The sequence below is a fragment of the Amyelois transitella genome, chromosome 18, assembly GCF_032362555.1.
Source record: "Amyelois transitella isolate CPQ chromosome 18, ilAmyTran1.1, whole genome shotgun sequence".
NCBI lineage: Eukaryota > Metazoa > Arthropoda > Insecta > Lepidoptera > Pyralidae > Amyelois > Amyelois transitella.
Window position 1 is genome coordinate 4,244,127 of NC_083521.1, and position 25,798 is coordinate 4,269,924.

Genomic DNA, 25,798 nt, shown 5'->3' on the forward strand with positions numbered 1-25,798 from the left:
TGTAAATTTTGAACGGGGCTCGAACTCGGTCCCTTTTTACTGCTATGAGAGCATATTTCTTCTCCGCGACAGGGTACACAACTACACACTCACCTTTCCTCTCTTGAATTTCCTATTGTCCTTAAACCAAGTGAGCCGAGCTGGTGGTCGACTGCCCTCTGATACGCAAGTCAGAATTACGAACCGTTCCGATGATAGCGACGTCGGCTTGTTTAAAATTTCAACCATCGTAGGTTTCACTGTAACAAAATTAGGATATAATTAAAGATTTATATTTATAAGAGTACGTTTATAGTTTAAGAGGTTGATGTCCTGACATTAAGAAGACTCACATACATCCTCTTTTAGGTAGGCTTGGCTTTCAAACGATTGCTGAGAATGTAATCAAAACACACTATAATTAAAGGACCAAATTGATTTTAATTTAGATCACTCTTATCTCTTTGGATGTCGTAAACGGTCTTTACACGGCCAAAAGTTGCACCTCTTGCTCCACTCCAGAGAAGTGAAGATGGAACTAAATTAATGCCAGGAGGAATAAGAATAAATAACGATAGTCATAGTAGTTTTCTACTTCATTTTACAAGATTTTTCTTATTGTAATGTACTACATTAGGCTATTTTACGAAAAACCTTAATGAAAAATTAATACTTACAATTCATTTCTAAACGAACAGTCTTCTCTTGAGGGCTAACTAGATTAGTGTTTGAAGCCCTGCACTTGAACGTGGTGTTCAAATGGTTCCTCCTCACGTGCGGGAGTTCCAAGCGGTTCACAACTACGTGTGTGTCAGTCTTCTCTCCGATGTACTGCGGGGCTGGAGTACCGTCGATCAGCCACATTACAGTCGGGGCTGGCCTTCCTGGGAACAAAGATGCGAGATTATTATACACAACTACAGGTAATGACTTTAACCCTTAGATGATTATAGTTAATAGTCACAAAATTCAAAGGCCACGTTCAGCTTAATGGCTTGATGGTGAAGTGAGATTCAGAGATATTGACAAGTAGCTTTTCCGCAGCTTATAGGAAGGATCCTGAATTTATAAGGTTTTCGATTTCCCCAGGGCGCTTACAAACTTGGGATTCGTGTTTTAGGTGATGGGTTAGTAATTTGTCACTGGGTATAATTAGCTAAACGGAGCTTTTGAGTCTGGAGCAAACCATTTGCTCTATATACCCTGCTTTTATGTAAGCAATATTTAATTTATTCGTAAATAGTCGATTATCTTGTGCAAAAATTGAACTAATGTTTGCCAAAATATACACTTTTCCCGCTTATCTAAAAAGTTGGAGTAAATACTATGCCCCCCTTACTATGCTATGTATATATTTTGACGCTTCAGGTCATATTTTAATACCAACTGTAATTCCTCATTAAGGTGATTGCAATTATCATCAACAGCGTCGTGGTTAGTTGTAATTATTCAGACAGACATAACTATCGCATTGATCGATATAGGTAGTCGCATTAAACGTCAAACTTGGTTGATCGTCACTTCAAGACAAGTAAAGTCGTTATGAACTTATTAATTACACTCTTAGTTCTAGTTCACGTTTAGCAAGATATTGGGTATAGTTGCAAAACATTGTTCTGCGTTGTCAATTTTTAAATATGTAAACTGGAATTTATATTTAATTCTTTAAGCATAGAAGCTAGATTTTTAGAAACAAGGACATGATAAAATGATTAGTTATTTACATTTACACTCTGACAAAATAACTGTAAACTGATCGTCTGAAAAACTATTAATTTAAAAATATAAAGAATCCATGCGTCAGGAATGATAGACCAAAAAAAAAAATACCTCTTAGTGATACATTATGCTAATTTCACTCGCACATCAACTTGTTCAATGTGAACCATAACTAACCGTTCATTTGTGAAAGACCAGTTTTCAATGGTTTGGTTTAAGACAATTTGTCGATATTAATTGTTCTATTCAAACTTCAATTATTATGTCTACCGACGATCACTGTCTGGTTTCCAGTACCTATCAATTAATCGTTAGTGGTTGTGAAAGACAGACGATGCTTTATTATTCACAATTGAAAAACTTTTTTAAATGGATCAATAAAATCCGATGATTATAAGAGTATGACAAAAGAAATGCCATATTGTACTTGAAACTATACGAAACTATGTGTTGTCTTTCGGCAACGCCTGCAGTTTTCTTCTTAAGTTGCATTTATTATTATTCATAACAATGGTGGTGATTACCACCAGTTGCACCTATATATTTATCAGTTCTATAGTCTCATATTATTCTGATTTTTAAGAGTGTAAATATCATTCATTTAAGCGGACCCCGGGGCTCGCAGCTCGGTGGCGAAGAGTGGAACTGGGAACACGTCAGGATGAGAGAGAGAATAATATACTTCAATTCAATAAAAAAAATTATCTCATTGGTGTATTTAAGTGTAATTTGAAATCGTTGGCCTAAATATCTTGAATATTTTTACCTTCAAAGTCAAGGCATCGGGTAACCGTTTTTTATTTTAATATATTCATATAGAAGAAACTCTGAACATATTATTTTAACAAATATCCGTAGGACTATACTGTCTTAATTTTTTGAAAAGTTGTTGTGTCAACTCGAAACTAAAGTTAAAAAAATAATTTCTAAATGGCTCACCGCTTTTTTATACATATTAAGTTTCATGAAATTGAGAAAGTTATAAATCTCTGTTATACTCGTATAAATAGGATGAGGAAAACCTATGTACCTAACTTAGTATAACTTTAATATTTAAGTTTAATCATATATATCGATCATAATGTGAAATTGAACTAACGGCCTTAGCATTCAGTTATAAGTTTATTAATGGAACTTTAAACTTCAGCATTTTGTAATTTCCTCCATAAAAGTTTTATGGAATGACATCAACTTGATCCGAAAATAGTTTATTTCATGCAGCAAACAATAGTACCTGGACATTAATACAATAATGAAACAAAACAATAAAGAAAACGTTAACGTGATTACTATAGAACGATAGTAAAGTAAAATTAGGGTTTCAAACGTGTACTTCATTTGCTCAAGTTTTATTTTTATTTTGCTCTGGTAGCATGGCACGCGCGACTCCATTTATATCGCGAGAAAACTATCGTGTATCACGTCATAGTAAAAAGCGATACAGCGATAGATATTCGCGCGATAAAAACGGCTTCGCGCGTGCTATGCTACAGGACCTGAATGTCGTTGTATCAGTATAAATCGAACCGATCGAAGTGGTATCCAATGGGACTGGCTTAGCTTTCGTTTCGAGATAACATAACTACTTTTCAAAAGTTTAAGACAGATTTATCCTACGAATATTTTTTGAGTAAGTATGTTCAGAGTTTCTTTTATATGAATATATTAAAATAAAAAGCGGTTACCTGGTTGCTTGAATTTGAGGATAAAAATATTCAAGATATTTAGGCCAATGCTTTTTAGGCACGCGTGTAGACGTTTTTACGTGAAAAAGAATAAAATATTCGCATATCTAGGTTTATATATATTTTCTTACAAAGGTAGGTTTCAAAATAACTTCAGCTTGAATCCACCCACTCAAATACACTATTCGCGTCGCAATATAAATTGAAGTCTGTCTGTCTGTGACGGATAAAGCTCATAAAACATTTACACCATTGGACTATGGTATCCTTTTTTAGAATCGTAAAACTAGCATGTAGGGTCTAAAACGGAAATAACTTTTTTTTGTGTTATGCATATATGTATATATATACTTATCTCTTCATATATATTAGCTGTCACTACATTAAAAAAGTTCATACTTCAAATCCTAATATTTAAATGGCAAAGTGTGTTTTTTTTTGTGTCCTCTATTCTATCTCCTTGACCAGTCTTCGTAAAAGTTTAGCACTTAGAGTAGTAGTAAGTAATAAGTAAGTAAAAAGTAGTAAGTAGTTAGAGGGATTGAAATGGACATATGCTACTTTTCATACCTAAGAAAGGTATTATTTCCGACGGATTTGTCATAAACAACAATGATGGCGGATAGCACCGTAGCTAGTAATTATTTTAAAATCTCAAATTTCTTGACAGAAATTACGTAACCAATACTTTACGAGCTCTAGAAGAAAGATGAATGTATGTTTCACTAGAGACCTGACATTAATAACTTTCAGTGTCAAAGAGTCAAATCGCCGCGAGCAAAAACCATTATCCGTCCGTAAATCGTGCTCCCACTGATCCGTTCTAACCATTTGTAGGCACGATCGACTATGAAAATGATCCGCGAAGTCTATGGTAGGTGATAAAGCTGAGCGTCAAACCAACGAACTGTTTTTTAGACTGTATATACCGTGAACGAATAAATTAGTCGACGGTTCATGCGTAAACTGGTTGACGGCGTGAACGGTTCGCGTTTGCGACTGTCGCAAGTGGCTGACTAAAAAATTTAACGACCAATACATCCAGTTCACGTCGTAAACTAGTTGGAAATAAGAATGTCTTTTCCAACTAGTTTACAATAACGGTCTCGTTGCGTCAACGGTAAAATCGTCGACGACCCATCGCTAGTCTGTGGCAGGCCGACACGGGATGACAACTTGCTAATCCCTAAGGCTATGCATAATTCCGACTCAAAACATTAAGCGCTTCGGGGATTAAACGGTTCATACAAGAAGATTTCCAAGTTAGAATCATGCCGCCAAGAAAATATTATTACGCGTGAGAGTTGAAAATTGTGAAGGCAATTGTTTTAGGTACAGCGACAGGTTATAGCGACTTTTTTAATTTGTGCACTTATGTTTTTAACAATCATATAAATGTTAACGTCCGCAATGGTTATATTAGACTTTAACTTTACATTAGTAAAAATATATAGTATATTGTAATTATTTATGTGGTAAAGATGTAGATGAAATTCTGTTAACACGAGATAAATTGTTAGGTAGGTTTTGTGCTAATAATGTGCTTATGATTTGTTTATACTGACTTAATGAGATAAAATAGTGATAGATCCGAAAGCTCCTAGCAAAAGTGCATACATACATAAATCACACCTCTTTCCCGTAGGGGAAGGCAGAGACCGCATTTTTCCACTTGCCACGATCCCTGCATACATCTTTCGCTTCATCCACATTCATAACTCTCTTTATGCAAGTTTCGGGTACTTATGTCCTGACCCTTTGAAAAGATCATTTTTAGGCATGTGCATCGTGCGTACCTAAGTTGGCTTATATTGTTAATACTAAAAGAATAAAAAAATAACTATTGAAAAGTGCCTTTTTATGTATTCGTAGTTTTTATTGTATTATCTTTTTCTTGTCTAAAATCATCAAACGCTTTATCTCCAGCAGGTGCCTTAGGGATTATTCTTTCGTAGCTACCCTCCTTGTTTGACTTCGACTTTACTGATGTGGGCAGAAATGTATTTTTCGTGTAAAATTTTGCTGTAAAAATACCACCGAGGTCACACGAAATCATGTCGATCTAAGAAATTTTCGCATATTCACGTGTACTGGAATTTCTGTACTGTTTTGTTATTTGTTCTAAGAATTTTCGGTATGTAAGAATTAATGTTTTATTTTTCTAAACATTTTTACAGCTGTTAATTGGATGAAGTAAAAACAGTAAAATGCAGGGATCGTGTAAAGTATGTATTAATTTTCAAGATCCCTGCATATACATATATTCAGCCATGTATACTCAGTCATAAAGGAATATCAAACCTCAGATAAACGGGAAATGTAGTACTGGAGAAGAGACCTAGAACTGGCTTGAAATATGAGTACACCACTTATCAGATATATGGACGATCAAGTCTAGATTCCTAAAAGGTCAAAACTGAAGAATTTTGTTTATTTCAAATATACATACATATGTATATGTATACATTTAGTATAGGACTATAACACTGAATAAGAAGATAATTTGGCAAATCATTGATACTCGATTAATACTCACTACGAGTAGTGGCGCTTATATCGGTGAACTATATTATATTTGTGAACGTAATCGGATAAAGGTTTTCTTGATGTTTCATATAATTTATAGGTTAGACCTTAAACTTAGCCTCACTAGGTCAAAAGAAATTGATATAAATCTCACCCCGCAAACTCAGCCTAGTGGGGCGTCTAATTTCTTGTTTGAGACCCTCCCTCAGGCGATGGATAACTTTACACCGGCTGCCATTTTGGGCTGATCTCGCCGAGTGACTTATCGGTAACTTTAACAGCGATATATCAAAGTAATCGCTTTAATTTCTCATCTCCCACTTCGGGGAAAACTTATGCTTATTCCTTGACTGATATTGTAGAGATTTGTGACGACGCACTCGCGATAATGTGTATCGATTTGTTTCGAGTTCGCCAATTTGTATTGCGTCAGCGGATGCGATACAACTTTATCAATTTATGAAAAAAAAGAGATTTTTTCCTTTTGTTCTGTGACCATTTTTTTAACCCCATAAGGTTTTAAGTCATTATTCTTACATTTGCTACCAAGTATTCTGTCAATATTTTAATAAAGACTTCCGACCAGTTGTAGTATTTCGGTAGACAGAAGTTTTGGTTAAAAATAGTACTTATTCAATGTGACAATCGACTTACCACCTCTTACTTCACATACAAGTACTAGCTCGTTGCCTTCTTCCAGGGGGCCGACAATACCCGACACGTCTCGTCCAGACTTGTCATACAGTATCAGCTGGTGAGGGGGGACTGAAACAAGAGAATGACATCACTGTGAATTTTTTGTTCAATAATTTTTAGTATTACATTATTATCCAAATTTTTCGAAAACTTTTACGGAAACTAACTAAAACAAATCAGTAAGCTTGAGATGGAAAATAATCTATTCAAGATTGATCATGGTCGGTATTAAGGATTTTAAGTTTACACAACAGGAAAAGTTTTAAATTCATGAAATTTGAAGATTTGGGCGACTATTCAACAATGAAGATATTTCTAAGAACAACTGTAATTATATTAAAAAGATTCCCAATTAAATTGGTTTATTAACAATCATTAATAAAATAATTGTTGCCGTATTCAAAAACTCCGGTTTTATTAGTATTTTAAGAAATCCGATCATTGTCGACACCCACGTTTTATCTGTAGAAGACGTAGGCGTCCTCCAAGTTCAGATATAGAACAATGTCAGAAACGTATATGTCAAATTTATCCCAATTTGCTTGAATTCAATATTCAATTCTTGTGTTACAATTTTGTTAAATGGAATATGTGTATTTTAGGACATATTTTTGTTGTAAAAAGAATGTCAGAAGGTATGGGCTGTTTTTTTAATAATTTCTCTCGATTATCTTTTACAATCTGTGAAGAAAGCGAAGTCATACTAATACTGCATACGTCATTAGCTTCATCAACATCCGCCAATCTTTCATACAAGGTCATCAATTAAATATAATCTACAATACCAATATATTATTTACATTTCTAAATCAAAGTTACAGCAAAATCATAATGTAAGATTAATAAATAACGAAGATAATCATACTAGAATCAACACAACGACTCGACGTCATAACGTGTTGCGTAATAATCATTATGCAGACATCAAGAGAACATTGCTTGTGAATAAACAGATGAGACGAGACACAGTATAATATACTTGCAGTAGTCTTACTTAAATCTTTAATCTTTTGGATCGAAAACGTCGTATGTTTTGATATCATTGCTTGAATTCTCTATTTCATCTACTTCCGTTTTCCTACAACATCAGATATCATCATCATATGATGATCATATTGTGTGATGTATAATATAGTCAATGTCAGTGGTTGTTTTTTTAACATTCTCACGCAGAGATGAAAGAATGTAAGTGGCTGTGGATTCGTGTCTACTTTATTACTTTTGTCGAAAATAAATAATTTTATCCTATCAAACAAAATTGTGACAAAATTAGAAATGTTCGCTAATAACGAATATTTCTAAAATGTTCAACTTAATTTAACTTCCACTTACACTACTAAGTTTTATCAAATAGTTGAAGTCTTTATTCAAATAACGGCCTCTGTGGCGCAGCGGTAGTGCGCTTGTCTGTGACATCGGGGGTCCCGGGTTCAAATCCCGGCCAGGGCATGATGAGAAACGAACTTTCTCCGATTGGCCTGGGTCTTGGATGTATATCTATATAAGTATTTATAAGTATTTATAATAAAATATAGTATCGTTGAGTTAGTATCTCGTAACACAAGTCTCGAACTTACTTCGAGGCTAACTCAATCAGTGTAATTTGTCCCGTATATATTTATTTATTTATTTATAACTTCATTTGTCTTTCACTGATTGGTATTATGGACTAACTGTTAATCATTGCACTGTGACATACTAAAACACCCTCGCCTCCACTTAGTGCGACAAGGGTGGTTATAGCGAGACCCCTATCACTTGTAAATGCTTTGTATTACACACGCCGCGTAGAAAACCGTCCTCTCTACCACACAATGTAGGTTGTTGGTAACCAATTGAATAATGCAACATTATGTGACAATACAATAGCTTTCGCGGCCAGGGTATCAGCTTTGTTGCAAAAAACATGGGATCTATAGCAGTTTTGGGTTACGCGATTGATTATGATACGTCGACGATGAAGGTCGTACGGATGTTTGGGATTTCAAATATTGTGGCACAGTGTCTACATTTTTAATGTGTAGTGTTATTACAATGATGTTTCGTATAATAAGGCGGCATTTTGAGATATTCCACTAAAAATATAAAATAATTTAGAAATCGTAGTTGAAAATAAACTCAACAGATAAAGTCTATTGTCAGTATTACTTTTGAATGAATGAGTATCAATTTGCTCGCTTGATTTCAAATTCTATACACTCACAACTAGTATGGCTATCCGTTATACTTGTAATTTCTATAATATTGAAAAAAAAAAATGCTAACACAAAACTCAATTATGCCTTCAGTACCCAATATAACTATCGGCTAGTTCAGGGGCGTGTCATGACAAACTGCGCTAATTATCGAGCAACGAACAATACTAGACACGCGCCGCCACCGCAAAACCAACTCTCCCTTCCTATCGGTACCCTTCAGACCGCATCATTTATACTTTGATTTATACGTTGTGTTTCTGATAAAAACTGAGAAAATAGTAAGTTCAACAAATTAAAAAAGATAGTGAACTGTTTGGAAAGAGGTCCATTGGATCCATTTTGAGACACGATTGGACATGCAAAGTTATATTTACTAGCGCAGCCTAACTGAATCTATGCTTGTGGTTACAACTTTATAATTACTAAAAATGTTAAAAAAACTAAGAAATGGGTAAAAATCTCTTTTTCTAATTATCAATAAATAAGAAAATATAAACAGCTAGCAATTGGAGAATAACATTAAAGCATTAGCAGACTTTTTAACAATTTTCTGTGGTTCTACCAATTTTGTAAAACGATTACCTACTTATTTTTTCTATCTACGGTTTCCTTTATAAAAAACGTCTGTAAGCATTCATCAAACTGTCTAACTTTATCATAGCAGTTAAAACAAGAACACGCTTGTTTAACTGTTGTAGCCTTGTTATCCTGTCGGGTACGTTTTATGCAAACTCAAAAATTTAAGTTAAATCATTCTTTTTAATATCCATAACAAAAAAGAGTTCACATTAAATATACCATGATCATTCCAATATGCTCAGATGTTTGTCTTTTATTAATTTATCCTGTCATTACACAAAATAAAAGTTCAAAGAAGAACTATTGAAACACGTAAGTGTACATTTATTTATTTAAACTTTATGGACGGTTAATATACAACAGGCGATCTTAATGCCTTAAGGCAGTCTCTGCCAGTCGAATCTTTGGACCAAACTGAGATGGTGGTGCAATAATTGTGAAAGACATAATAATATAATTATGAATAATAGGTTACTTAATACACTTACATATATAGATAAAGTTTTGTATGTGTATTATATCATTGCTAAAGGTAATTTATAAAAAAAATATATGTATCTTTATTGTCAAAAAGTTTTGTAATGTTAAAGTACGGAACCTTTTCTTCGCGAGTTGACTTATAATACTATTTCTTGACTTCAAATTAAATATAGATTAGCGTCAACGTCGTTACTGCATTACCCGCTGATTAGTTGAGCAGCGGATAATCATGCAAAGTTGTTATATTTACATTTCATATATTCACTTATCGTTTTCATGGCGATTATAGAGTTTTTCAGCAATTCTATAAATAAATAGAGAAAAAGGGGAACTTATTTCTATTTTATGAGGTTAATACGAGTATGACGTCACAGTGGGTAAGTAGTTCACTTTTTATTTCTTATAGTAGAATCTTGTTTAAATGAGGAGCCTGTTGTATGAACCAAGTTTAAACTTCTACACATCATCAAACCAGCTTGTTCCCCGGAACTAATAAAAGAAATAATAAAGGACTAATTCCGATTTCTATCACATCAAATAATATTTTTGCCGCCAAAATATATCGTTATTTCTTTTTTTATTTACATAGTTCTTAAAAGTCTATAAAGTTTTATTTTTCCAACAGAATTTTATACCATTACCAAAATAAATTCTTTTATTATAAGCTCGCAAAGATCTTTCATTATTCCATAAAGTTTGCTCTTAGCCTTAAAATGTTGACACAACGCTTGCTTCGAGTAGCTGTGGATTTTTCGCAAGCCATGATTAAACATTGTAAAGTTGTTTGAAATCAATGTTACAATCTGAAAATAAATTCGATATAATTTAAGACTATTTGATTCCAAAATATCTTCGTCTATCGGTCGAAGGCAAAACACATTAAGTAGTATTCTATTAAACATAATAATTTCACAATTTTATTTATGTGCAGTAGATTATTGGCATCTATGAATTTACTGATCTTTACATAGGAAGCCCGCCGTTACAATATTTTATTTCATGCAATAAAGTACCAACAACTAAAACAATGTTTATAATATAGTAAAGTCTTATTAACAAATTGACACATGCTACGTACGTAGAAATTTGTCTAAAATAAATTTATCAAGATAAAAAATATATTTATGGTTGCAATGAATACACCAAAAACCATTAAAACAAAATCGATGAAATTTTACACAAAAAAAAACTTGCTTCAGGCAAGTAATCATTAATTTAATAATAAAAATATGCTTCAGTCTTCGAAAATTTAATGAGAGGGAAGCCCGATAAAAAATCCAACAAGTATTACATAAAAATCAATCCTAAAAAAACGTACGTTCTACCAGTAAGAGAAACGTGCCTATAAATCATAAAGCAGACCCAAATTATGAGCTCTGAATAATGCATACATAACGCCGCGGTCTGAACTGTGTTTAGTCGGAATATTACCAGTTGTATTATAATGATGGATTATTTTATCTATAGCATTTATTATTAGACTACTTCTGATTAATTTAATGAATGACATACATTGTAATAATGCATGTAGCATTGGAACTGTGGAATTAAGGTAAAATCCTAAGCTATATAGGTTGGGATTTTAACACACTCGAGACACCTAACTAATAGTTAGTAAGGTAACTATTAGGTTATGTGTCTCGTCATGATAAGTATCATATTGTTATTACAATATCCTAAACATATATATAAATAGGTATATACGTAAAAGCAAAAGTGATAATGCTTCAAATCATACACAGGCTTGTCTCTGAATAATTAATTGCTATTACGCGGCTGTGTCACATTATTAATACCTACATGATTGAAAACAGCGTGAATTTTTAATTCACTAAGTATATTTATGAGGATATCCTTGTCCTCATATACATGACCTCGTTGCTTTTCCGGTGCGGTAGACAGAGTATCTTTTTACTTGCCACGATTCTTAGATCACATTTTTCCAACCCGTCTTTTGCTAGATCAAATTTCATTTAAGCTCGTGATACTCTATTACCTTTATGATTTATTTATGATTACAAAATTCTTTCATTTGATTTTTTAGATCAGGGTAATCTGTGCGCCGTCAATATAATTTCTAGTTAGTATTATGGAGTTTTTTGGAATCTGTCTCTAAAAACTTACTAAAAGTAAAAAGTAATGACTGAAAAAGAAAAAAAAAACATTTTCCAAAAGACTCGAAAAGGCCACGTTCACCTTAATTGCTTAATGGTGTAAGTAATATTTCTTAATTATGGATTTAGATTTATTAGACTTAAAGTAGAAACCCAAATTCAAAAGGGAGATGAATTATTATAGTTATTTTTATAAGGAATTTCGATTTTCCGTAACATTGATTCTTGATTTAACAAAAATAGGAGTAGACCGTAAATAGCTTCTATTTTTAGCTATTTCTGAAAGCACTTAACGACTAGTATCTACATTAAACTCGTAAAAGATTCTCGATTACCGAAAACATTGTATTTATTTTTGGGTATCGGATTCACTTCGTTAATAATGGATGATTTACAAGTAATTTTTTGACAATAAAAATACATTTATTTTTTAAACAAACTTAAATTACGTTTTAAATACTATTTTACAATATACTTTGCACATATATATCTATATACATATCAAATTTCTTACATAAAACAAGTCTCAGTACTTTTTTAGTGCAGAAAGTAAAAATAATTCTATGTTCACCAACAGAATATAGCAATAAAAATCAAGTTAAATATAATTTGAATCCAAGATGAAATGTCTTTTGCAATTTCATTATTTCGTTGTCTTCTACGTTTTTGCAAATTTAACCTTGTATCCATGTTTAACCATGTTTAATCATGTGTAACCATGAGTACTATGAGTTTATATACAAGTATATTATCAAAACTGCGAAAGTAAGAAGGGAGTAGCATTATGTAAAAATATGTCTAATTCACTCTGGTTTCATGGTCATAAGCGGACTCTGAGCTCCTACTTAGGGTGGAGACGCTCTCTCTAATATTTGCGTGTCGCCAACTGCACCCTCGCTCCCCAAATTTTGAAATTAGCTTCTGTGACTTTAAATATAATGATGAAAAATTTTGTGCAGTTTATAGACACCCGTTATACCGTAAAATAGTAACAAAAAGGAAAATATTTTAAAGTAACGATAGTTCATATAGTTTCCTAACAACCTCTTCCATATTCCGTACACAAATTACCCTAGTTTATTGCAACTTTGCGTTTCTCTAGCACACTACAGTTTATGACCGGCAACACTATTTACATGACTTGAAAATTTGTCCATGCCCCGAAAGCCGTAACTGAAAAGCATGGGGTTTTACGACATCCGATAGTTTCGATCTTAGGGCCTCAACACACACTTGTAGGATTTGAGACTACCATTTTTGTCTTTTTTGGCTTAAATTTTAGAGCTAGCATTGAATTTTATTTAATCAGTTCGCTAACTTTTTAAAATAACAAAATAATATTATTTCAGCCTTTATTTTATTCAAAAAGTGATTTAATATGCTGAGACACCTTCTGTGCCTGTGATTAAAAGACAAAGATGAATAAATAGTAATTCGTGAAAATACCCAGTTAAAAATTGATATACAAATCTTTAAATTGTTATTAATTTAATTATTGATGAATAAAAACAATCTTACATTCATCTCAGGTATCTAAATCAAGAAAGAAGTAAACAAGACCAATGATTTTTTTGGCTTTATGTTTATACTATACTTAGCTAGAAAAAGGTAAATATAAAAATAAAGAAAAATATTTTAAAAATGGGAAAATTTGCACGTCTGCTAAAACCCTAACGGTCCCGTTTGGCCAGAATATTCCGTGTTTCATAAAATTACGGGATTTTATGTACCAGTAGCTTGGTAATATACGAAAAGTGGTCTACATCACTTTATGGATGAGCAAACTTTATTTAGTTCGTGAACTAATAACTGGATGTTCGTTATTTTTATTTATAAAACTTCATCGTGTAAATGTTTGATAGCGCTATTCATGAAATGATGTTTGGTTAATTTCTGCTTGTGGTTTTGAAATACCTTTTAACGGGTTATTTGTGCGAATAACTGTGTAATTAAATTCATATCATGACATTTTATCCACATTAATAATAAACAATAAGTTATTATTTGTCACACCATGATACCTGTCAGAGCAAAGTGAACGTTGCTGTAACTTTCAGCTTATGTGTTAGATTGCAAATTAGAAAAATACTGTTTAGACTGTCAGTGGAAATTGAAAAGATTCAAGGATATTACTTAATGCTGCATAACTTGGTGATGTGTTAATTCTGAAATAGAGGGAGATTGTGAGTCAATCGCCTTAAAGCATCCCCATTTTGAAAGCCTCCCCTCCCTGAGCTTTATAATCATCGTACGAAGCACCTGGCGTATACTAGTTTTATTAATCACTACAAGAACATAATAGAATGTAAAAAGTAGTAGCTTTCAGTTAAATAATCTACTTTATATCGAAAATTACTAACACAATACCACGGTAGGTAAATACAACGATAAGCACAAGTTTGAAAGTAAAAAAAATATTAAGCAAACCAGTAACCTGAAGAAAAAAAAATGAATTTTATAAAAACTTGCTATGGAAGAAGTCATGTCACTTCATACAATCGAAAAGAAAATATTGTACAATATAATATTTGCTACAAAATAATGTAATAAACAGTTGATTTCACCGTAAATTCGAGCAAATGAACCAAACATCGCAACACAATTTATGTCAATTCATATTTCACACATGGAGCTAGACCTCCATTCTTCGCATTTAATAATGCTCGACCTACTTCCACAGAGTATACAAAATCGCGAAAATAATTCGCAACGGGCACATTGTAGAAGGCTTAGGGAAATGTCGCGTTCATTGTACCTATTGAGTCGATTATTCGGCATCAGTTCATTTCTTATAACAAGATCGATACCCGCTCAGCTGTTCGCAGCCAACTTGTTTCATTAAATTCAAATTTCGTGTTTTACTTATTAATTCAAGCGAGCGTTTTCCGCGCACGTCGCAATTCCGCAGAGCCGGTGCTTTTTATATTCTTGTCGCCTCCGCTGTGGAACTTTTGAAGGAATTCCGAACGGCAGGACTCCTTTATTTAGGATTGGGATAATTGACAAGTTTTGTGATGCTTCGACACAAATAGCGGTTGTTTTATCGTCTGTTTAGTGTTCGGGTTGCTGTTCCGTATAAAAAGAGGAAGATTGATTTTATTTTGAATGTTATAATTTTAATTAAATTAATAAAAAATATAGTATATCAGTTTGCTTTATTTATTTATTTATGTACGCAGAAACGCAGAAGAATATACAGGGGCATTTAAGGGGCACAGAAACTGTAGTACAAAGGTGCTACTTATTTAAGAGTTTTCACTATTTGATTTTCACTATTTTCCCGAAAATCAGATGGTAAAATTCTTATTACGCTAGTCAATAACTATGATAATAGATAAAACTGGCCAAATATCATATAAGTAACCCTTAATACGTTCACAAATTGAGTCGTTAAAAATAAACAAGCTGAAATCTCTACTACAGACACAGCAGCAATTTCCTTAACATCACAAAATGAGGGGAAACTTCAACTTTCAACAGTACATCACATGATAAACATTACCTCTATAAGATATAAAGGGAAACTTCCGAGGCGCGAGTATCGTGAATCAGGACGGCGTCGTATTTCTACTAAGATTGTTTAAAAGGAAAGTGTACTAAGCCGTTTATATCAGAACAATTAAGTTTTGCAACTTCATGTCAAGCAATTCACTTAGAGTTGGTACATAATCACATTAGTACAGACGAAATTTGAGCTTCGTACTGTTATACCGTACATTACACAGATTACTTTACATGGTGTAAATTTTATTGTTTTACTAGCTACATACATATGTTAAGAAGCTAAAAATAATGTTTGTGAAGAAATCTGAGGGTGATTTAACAATTTAACATACATACATAGAATCACGTCTTTATCTTTTACGGGGTAAATAGACGGCTGCATGGCTTAATATTAAAATTGAGATTCGAACATATAATTTTTTTTTTCTCCACATTCATGATTTTTTAAAGATATTTTAAAATAAATCTGTACAAAATTTTTAAATTGTATATTATATAATTTTTGTTTTGAATTTTATATAAAAACAAATTAAAACCTTTTCAAAACTGTAAAATCCATCCTAAAGATTTACTAAAAGTAAATTTTGTAAAAATATTGATATTACATGACGCCTTTATGCATTTCTCTATTATGGAGAGATGAGTATGTAGATAAAATCATCTACATACTTTCAAAGTCTCATAGCACTTAAAGCGATATAAATCACATGAAACTAGCAACTAATTTAGCGCATGACACGGCTTAGTATGCATCGATACTGGAATGCTGGCAAAATGATATCAATTATGCGCCTAATTGATCAAGGGATTAAGACTATGTGCAAATTAATTAGTATCCTCGGGGGATAGTGATTTGACGAATGGTTACTACCATAGGCTTTGTACAGTTTTTCTTATCTATGTATTTTAGATTATACGTAGATTTTGCTCACAGGCAACAACAAAAATCTTATTTATTTCCCGTTTACGTAAAAAGGTTGGGTTAACTTTTTTTTCCTCCAATTTTCTAAAGGAATATACGTACCTACATGCCAAATTTCAGTTATTGCTTCGCCTTCCTTTTGTAATTGACATGTTCGTTGTCAATATACTCTTCTTACTAGTTAGTTAGGAAGTTATTGATTTATGTCAGCATGCTTTTGATTCCGAAGACATATCGGAATGTGAACCATAGACCCCGGGTTTTAAAGTGAATTGGTAGAGAATATACAAGTCATGGAAGAGATACAGCCAAATTAAGTTTAACTTAAAATAAAAGTGACATAAATTGCTAATCCCATTATTAAAAAAAAAATAAGTAGATTGCATTTACATCTACAATTCAGAAAGATTTTTCCAACGGCTCTGCATTTAGTTCTATACTTTCGCACTAAAACAAATGCATCATCATTTCCCGTCGCACGATTTAAAACGAAAAGGGGTCAGCAAAAGTGCTGTGCCTCTATGTTTTATGTCATGTGGTACGCTTTACGAAGCGACGTATGCATAAAAAATATAAACCAAAAATATATGACGGGAAATGGAGGTGAGATTATAAATAAATTCGAAAAGATTTTGCTGGGCTTTGATAATAGAGATCACGGCTTGTTTGACGTAGGTTCGATTTCCGGTAAAGTCTCTTAGCGCATGTTGTGGCTATAGTATCGGGAACGCGACACAAATCAATCAATTTATACATATATACTGTATTATTTTTTATTTCGACGGCCTCTGTGGCGCAGCGGAAGTGCGCTTGCCTGTGACACCGGAGGTCCCGGGTTCGAATGTCGGCCAGGGCATGATAAGAAACGAACTTTCTCTAATTGGCCTGTGTGTTGGATGTTTATATATGTATTTATTATAAAATAAAGTATCGTTGAGTTAGTATCTCGTAACACAAGTGTCGAACTTACTACGAGGCTAACTCAATCTGTGTAATTTTTCCCGTATATATTTATTATTTTATTATTGTCATAGTTAGTTTCCTATATATTTATTAAGTTTAAATTCTTGTATAAAAAAAGTAAAAATCAAGTATTGACGTAACGCCACAATATCGTATAAAGAAGGTAAACTTTCTTTTTCAAAGACCCAATAATTTTTGTGATACACGTATGTTGCTGTTATGAAGTGTTATGAGTACACTGTTTGAGTGAGTTAAGGTCTATTCCCACATATAAGGGCCGTGTCTTTGACGTTGCCGGAAAGGCTTCAATCAAGAAAAAGGCTTATAAAGTTGGAATTCTTCTTTTAGGCTATGGACTAGCGACCTGTCTCATTTGCTTCATAAAGCTTATTACCATCATTGAGCCGAAAATACTGAAAGACAACGTTTATCCGGCCTTTCAGTCTTTTTGGGTCTCCTGGCTCTATCTACCAGATACGATCGTGATGTATGTATGTAGCAAGCACGTGCACTTAAAATTAGTGAAGTTAATTTCACACAGCTTTGCAAAGCCTTACACCATGGTAACGCACCTTAAAGCTAATGACTACACACGCGTGTTTGCTTATTTGAACAATATGATATGTTACCCTACACTGTACACTGGCGTGCTAAGGCTATGACTTACGGCTAGCATAGTGCAACTTCCACTTAACTGTTACATATTGCTTCACTTAACTCAAAACCCGCCTGGAAAGAATTACGCGAGGAAGTACAGAATACAAAATAAAAGTACTATAGAAGAACATGTCTGATATATTTAATGTCTTTTAAATAAGTCTTTAAAAGGACTTAAAATTTTTAACAATATTTTAAATAGCTCAAAAACAGCTGAACCGACTTCGATACTCTTCGAACATAAAAATACTACTGACATATGATACACACATTTTAAATATCATTATCAAAGTAATCACGTTACCACCATACATACAAAAAATGTCTTTTTGCCCCAAGTTGATTGATAAATTTAAGACTTTTGTTTATTTTAATGTAATAAATAAAATAGCCTTTAATGTAATTCGCCAACAACGAAACAGAAAAATAACATTTTTATTAAATTTTTGTTTTAGTTATTTGAACATCAAAACAAAAATTCTAACATCTATTGTTTAGTTTCTGTATAATGAAATAAATAAAAAATCATTTGCAGAAAAAAAAACAAATATCTTTTCAATATACTGGCTTAACTACCAGAAAAACCCTGCTAGTCTTATTGTATCTCAGTATAAAAAAACCCTTCCTATTTGCACCCTCTAAAGAAGTGTTTCGGGGCCCGGGAACCATCTTCCGACTATAAAAAAACCTGATTGTATAAATTGTCCGTCCCGTACCCTCATTATTTTATCATTAGCCATCGCCGACACAGACACATTACAGCGCCGGACAAACAAATGGTGCAGCCCGCTAAACGGCAACTAATAAAGCGTAGTTGCATACAAATAAATAGGCTTTGCTCCAAATTTGGAAGCCGAAAAACGAGTTTCCCGCCAGAACGATGGCCGGTCAACTTCGGTAATTGCCGTTATTTATTCGAAACTAACCTCCGTTAGTGGTTTTTATTGTATGTTTGTACACGTGTGTAAATCAATTTTACGTGAAGACAATGAATCTCAAAATGCTAATAAATTTGGTTGTTGACTTTGTATTAAATCAATAGGACTGTGTTTTTACATACTATAAATCAATAACATTTCATGAGTTATTGAAAATTAACAAAAAATGGAATTCAAAATAATAAATCAACAAGCAATTAGCGAGTTAATTTTATCAATATCCATTATTACATTTGCAATATATTGCTACGAAGTATTACGAAAGTGCTACGAAGATGCTACGAATTACTACGGACAGTCTCCTCTTTCCTGGAGGACTACACAGATATTGTATCTTTACTTATGCAATAATTGCAAACTTCTCTTTGATTTTTTCACATTTATCAATCATAAGTTAGCTTGTTCGTTCGCTTAGATTTTAATTGATGTAACATGATATTATCTTGAGGAGCAATAAAAATAGTTATAATGAACGATCAAAATTAGTAAATGCGAATCGTTACGTCAACTTAAAAATAAATCAAAAGAATCTCAATCGAAAAGCAGTTAACTACAGCATTTCCATACGAATTTCCCTTCGTAACGCTACCGTATCATTATGTGTGAGTCGACCAACACATGCACCGTATACTTAGGTTTTATTGCCCTAGAATATTGAGGTGAATCACCTCTCATATTAGCATAAGCCAAGTACTGCAGTATTGCAAAACTGAAGGCACCTACGTTATTTATGTACATACAAATCGCACTTTGCACCACTTTTGTTATTAATTAGTTTTTGAAGTATTAATGATTTTGTGCATGTTATTGTTGAGCTAACTTTTGTTTTAGTTATGATACTCGAAGGTTCAATGCTGCTTGTAAAAGTTATAAACTTTCTTAGATACAAGTTAATTTGTTTTGATAAACTGGAAAAGGCACAGCTAATAATAACTACTGACTGGAAATCACTGGAAATCTGAAGTGATCGTCACAGGCCAATATCGGGAAGAAAAATAAGTGTGTTTCTTTAAAATTAAATACAATTACTTCCAAATAAATATTAATATTTCATATGGAATAAGTTAGAATAATAATGGACTGTAATTATTTTAACCCATACCCTTACCTGCTCTTACCTTATATCGTCCACACTATATGTATGCAAAATTTCATGCAGATCGGCCTAATGAAGTTAAAGGCGGCTAACAAGCATACTTTCACGAATGTAATATTTATATTAACTAACCAAAGTAAGGTTTAATAATATAAATCGTTATAAGCAAACAAAAATTCAGGTTCATTTTAAACTTTCGCAAGTATGTTTTTGTTCATTAAGTATACAGATACAGCGTATTCGTACATTAAAAATTTACATTTTATGGAACATTCACCTATAACGGCGCCCTAAAAAGTGAACTGTACACGGTATGTATATCAAGGGTCGTTTACAATTTAAAATTCGTGGATAAACATATGTAGATAAGGGCGATGTAATAAATTTCAAAGCGCCGACCTACAATGATAGAAAAATTACTTACTTTGAGAACTAGATTCCGTGTAGGTTACAGATTCCGGGTTCAATTCCCAGTTACTAGATGAAAATTTTTTTTTTCAGATCGGTCTAGGTCGAAGAATACGACACTCCATCTCTTTCCCGTGGATGTCATAAAAAGCGACTAAGGGATAGGGATAATAAACAAGGGATTCTCCCTGTGAACGATGGGCTAGCAACCTATCACTATTTGAATCTCAATTTCATTATATAGCCATACGGCTGATCGTGGTCTTTCCGTCTTTTCAAGGCGGTTGGTTCTGTCTTCCCCGCAAGGCATATATATCTTCGTTTATACGCTTTTTTGATTTGGATACCATATGTACTCCACTTACGATATTCTATTTAAATTATATCTTGTTAAAATGCATATCTGAAAAAAATGTATTAATCTTCCTTATTTAGGGCGGCACGAATCAGAAACAGTACATAGAAAACATTTTTTTCCCGAAATACATTCTCTGAAAACTCGAATTCTAAATGAAACGCTATAATGGTTCTGCGAAGTAAAATTGTTTAATACGCAGAATCATGAACATGGTTCACATGATATTGAATACTGTAGTCAAAATATCTCGTTTCTGCACCGCAGTTTATAAATTTCAGTCCAGGAAGCGGAAACAACAATGTTGACTGCAAACATATACGTCAACCATTTCGTGAAGTAGAAAACAAACACGTTATCATTAGATTGTTTAACGCTAGCGAAAACGTGGGTGGGGTGTGCGTAAAACAGCGAGAGTACAGATAGAAACTTGTATTTGTTTTTATGTTAAATAATTTCGGTTGAGTGGTAAGTTCGATGATTCAAAAACTTTTTGTACATAGTAATTTAAAGTGAAACCCACAATCAAACTACTACGCTAAAACTATTAGCAGCACCCAACAAACACTGATGAAGATAATTAAGTGCTTTAATAAATTCATGTTATTGGTAAGTTACTATTGGAAGAATAGAATATATTTTCATTCATTTCAATTTCAACCAATCAAAAATTGAATAATTCATTAAAAATGGTTAAGTATATGTATAGTTCTTGTATAAATAATACGGAAAGTAATAATTATGTCTTACAAATCAGTGATATCAGTTTAATTAATTTTTAAGCTTCACCTTAATATATGGAAATCAATTTCCACACACTCGATATTTTGTAGCTGCATCAGTAAATGAGCTATAAATTTCGCGTCCTCTATCTCACACTTCACTGATACGAGGAAGATAGCAATAAACATTCGTTGGATTGAAGTGTGTGCCTTATGAAAGGCACTCCAAACGCGATATCGCGGTACATTATTATAATAACGCCACTCCGGCTCTTCTTTGACGGCGGCGTGGGTTCGTGTGTAACCTCTCATTTTCCTAACCGAAATTCAAAGGAGGTCTAACAAAGCTTTGTTTTGCATCGCTCGCTCGAAAGCCTCTGAAAGGCTGGCTTTTTAGATAAGGTTCTCTTATAAATTCGCAGCATGGAACAGACTGCGCTGAAGTTTTTCGGTGTGGGAATCGGAGCAGATGGCTCGTTTCTCTCAGCTCCGCCCGCGATTCCCTATTTTCCGCCGTTTCACTCGGTTTGACTAATTGTATTTTGAATGTTATGAATCGCATTCCGATTGAAATGAATTTCTTTATTTGTCGACCATATTTATTTTGAGTAATTCGTTGTATTTTTTTTAAAGAAAAGTGCTTTGTGATCATTTCATTATATTTATACATTTATCAATTTTCCTATTTAACTGAAAATTTTATTATTATTATAATTTTATTGTTTTACAAGACAAAAATATAAATCTTTTATATAAAAGAACGATCAGTATTAACTTTACTTTTTTATCTGTCTTTCACAGTTAAATATAGGCACTGAAAATTATAATTTGGAATTTGGGACTCTCATATTTATCAGATCTATACTTGATGAATACATGATGAAATATATCCTTTCACATAAAAAATAAAAGGATATTCGACAAAATTTTCGTTTTAAACTACTATAGTTTTTAAATCTAGTCCGATTCGTAAAAAGGCAGACTGGACATATGCAGAGCAGCAGCGGAATATTCAATTTCACAAAACCTGGTTAAAAGTACAAAATGAAAATTGTGAAACGTGTAGGTAGATGTACCTATAGATGTTTCATGGTGGGTTACGAGATTTCATTGATATGTTGTAACATACATATAGTTAGGTCTATATCACTTGTGGGGTAGATAGAGCCAGCAGTCTTGAAAGACTGATAGGCCAAGTTCAGCTGTTGGGCTTTTTCAGCCATAAAAATGGCATACGCCATAAATAATGCTTATGTTAGAAACATACCTATAACAGAGAGTCGTATTTGAAAATTCCTGGTTGGTGAATTCTTGAAGTCCACCCGACACCGGTATACTCCTTCATCATCCAGCTGAACTGTGTCCAGGGTCAGGGAAGCTGGTCGTGCGACAGTGGCAAAGTACGCTCTTGGACCAAACGCGTTTGGGTCGGACCACTGAAGGGCCTTGTTGAAAGATCTTCCTCGGACGTCGAAGCTGAAACAAGAATTATTTTCTCTATTATTAAGATGTATACGGGATTATTTTTTTTGCACGATGGGGTAACAACCTGTGACTATTTGAATCTCAATTTCACAATTAAGAGGTGTTAGCTGAATGTGACCTTTTAGACTTTTCAGGACTGTTATCAGACTGTTGTTCATAACAACCTTACTCACCCAATCCAGGTCATCAGCAAACCCCGGGCTTCTCTCAAGAAAGGCGAGGATGCAATCGGGACTTACAACAGTAGGAATGATAGACATATTTAATCTCATAGTGTTCACAGATTTTCGAACTAATTATAAATTTATACCTCATTGTGCAAGCAAAGTATAGTTTGATATGAAGTTTAATTTAACTTCTTTAATTAAATATCTTGAAATTGAAGCGCCGCCGCAATAGTTTCTGACGAGAAAAAATAGTTGTACAAAGCTCTTGCTATCCTAATTAAAACTTTAATACATCCAAAGAGAATTATCAGTCTGTTAAGACATCGCTGTTCCACAGTTTGTTAACTTTTGTGTGATTTTTATAAACTCTACTCTTCCTCTCTTATTTTTGATTAAACACTAATATTAGGAATAGCTGCTGTAGAAAGAATGATATAAAACTCTGGAAATCCAGAAAAGTTATCTATATCTTCACAAATTTTCAAAATCGGTACCGACAGTTTTCAGCTTGTGAAAATTAAAAATAATTATATTTTTTTCTATTATATTTACAACAAAATTGTATTGTTTACCAGCTAATGTCGACGCTTAATAGGAATAAAAAAAAAATATTTTCTCTCATCTTTCGCTTGTATTCTGTATATTTCTCTCTAATATTATTACGATTTTCATGGATGATATTTTAGTTCAATTTATTAATATTCCTGGAGGTTTAGATTTTAACACTGGGTCTACAACTTTTTTAACTACTAAAGATTTCTTCAGCAAAACAATCTTTATCTTGCTTCCGTCAGTTATTTTACATCATTAAAAGTTTCAAGTTTTCGTGACAATATAAAATTATACGGCGGCACTTGGCTTATTGAAGAACGTAGACTTTCGAGGGGTTTTCAAATAAAATCACAGATTTGGCAATCCCGAGTTTTATTGCTTCTTCAATATTGGGTAGTTTGTGAACTGCAACTGTAAAGATATTACGTTTGGTAGTATCCTTTGTAAAGGCCGACCCAAAAAGTTCAGCGGAAATATATAACTAATATAATAACTAATTATACAATGAAGGTAATTAATGTTTCGTATCGTTTTATTGTTTTTTTTTATTTCCTTAATTTCATCATCATTATGTTTATAGATTTATTTAATATTTATCTTTTGATCCTCAAAATACTTTCTGGACAAGCATATTGGTATTTAAAGACCAGCTTAGCGCAGTTGTTGTATTCTTGCCTGAGGCATAAATCTAAGAATTTTTTATAAGTACCATCATTTTATAGTAAGAGCATCAATACAGCAATCTGTACACAGGCTATTAATAAGTCCAGCCTCTTATCTCCGGTTATTAACAATGGCGGCCTGCGGGCGGCGATACGCCGAGCTAAGACATTAATCATTTGACAAATTTATGTGATTCCACCGGTAGATGTGCGGTATCTATTTCGTAATATAATGTAAATTATTATTATTTATATTTGTTAATGTATTTTATTTCTTTTGTAAGGTTTACCCGCTTGCTTGTGATAGCGTTTGGTGTGCAATATAAAGTAACAAAATAAATAATTTCAACAGTTAAATGCGTTTTTTTGTACTATCTTCGAACATAAATGATAATAAAAATATAACTCACATATTTATCTAGAGATAATTCTCAAAATATGGAAGTTAAAAGGAAATTTTCGAGTCTTTTCGCTTTATCGATCCCGTATCATTACGGGGGTATGCCAATGAAGATGTGATGACAGAAAAAAGCAATACATAAAAAGAACAAAATGAACTAAAGTAGATTTTATAAAGAACTGTAAAATAATGTTTTAATATAATAAAAACCACAACAACCAAAAAAAAAACTACAAGAATTGCTTAAAAAATAAAGTTATCCGCGAACACCAAACATCTCGGATATATAACGGCTTCTGTGGCGCAGCGGTAGTATGCTTGTCTGTGACACCAGGTTCAAATCCCGGCCAGGGCATGATGAGAAAAGAAATTTTTCTGATTGGCCTGGATCTTGAATGTTTATCTATATAAATATTAATAATAAAATATAGTATCGTTGAGTTAGTATCTCCTAACACAAGTCTCGAACTTACTTTGAGGCTAACTCAATCAGTGTAATTTGTGCCGTAAATATTTATTATCTAGTTTAAATTGAGGCATACAAATCTGACGGGTGTAAGAGTCCGATCTGACTTGTATTACACAAAAATTGTTGTTCAAATCCAAGTTTAACTCACGTTCCACGGCCATTAAACTAAAGCGATCCAATATTCTCAACATGCAAGTTTTATAAGCACTCCAAACAGAAGCCGAGTGCTTACGTATCCTCAGTTGTAAAATTCAAATTTTATAGTTGTTAATGTCGGGACGCCGTTCGAGTAACGACAGACAACACGCCACGTCGACCTATAACTGTGAATCGAAACGGGGGAAACAATTTCAGAGGCCACTTGAGTTTCTTTTGTAAGTAAAAGGAGACTTTGCTTATTTAAATTTAATTAAGAATGAGAGAAATAATGTACTGTTTTCATGGTGGTTTTCTTGAAAAAAAAAATTAAAGGTATTATTCCGTGCAGATTGTAAAAATCCATCAAGGGAAAGGCCTAATTAT

General features: G+C 33.0%; 1 protein-coding gene across 1 annotated transcript in view; it reads right to left on the reverse strand.

Moving 5' to 3' along the window:
- The window catches only part of LOC106136174 (hemicentin-1), a 66,788-nt gene that overhangs the window by 22,436 nt on the left and 18,554 nt on the right, over positions 1-25,798 (reverse strand). The window contains exons 3-6 of the mRNA XM_013336636.2: positions 22,809-23,017; positions 6,564-6,674; positions 657-863; positions 94-239 (exon numbers count right to left, since the gene is read on the reverse strand). Of these exons, the coding sequence (XP_013192090.2) occupies positions 94-239; positions 657-863; positions 6,564-6,674; positions 22,809-23,017 (673 nt within the window). The remainder of the gene's footprint in view (positions 1-93; positions 240-656; positions 864-6,563; positions 6,675-22,808; positions 23,018-25,798) is intronic.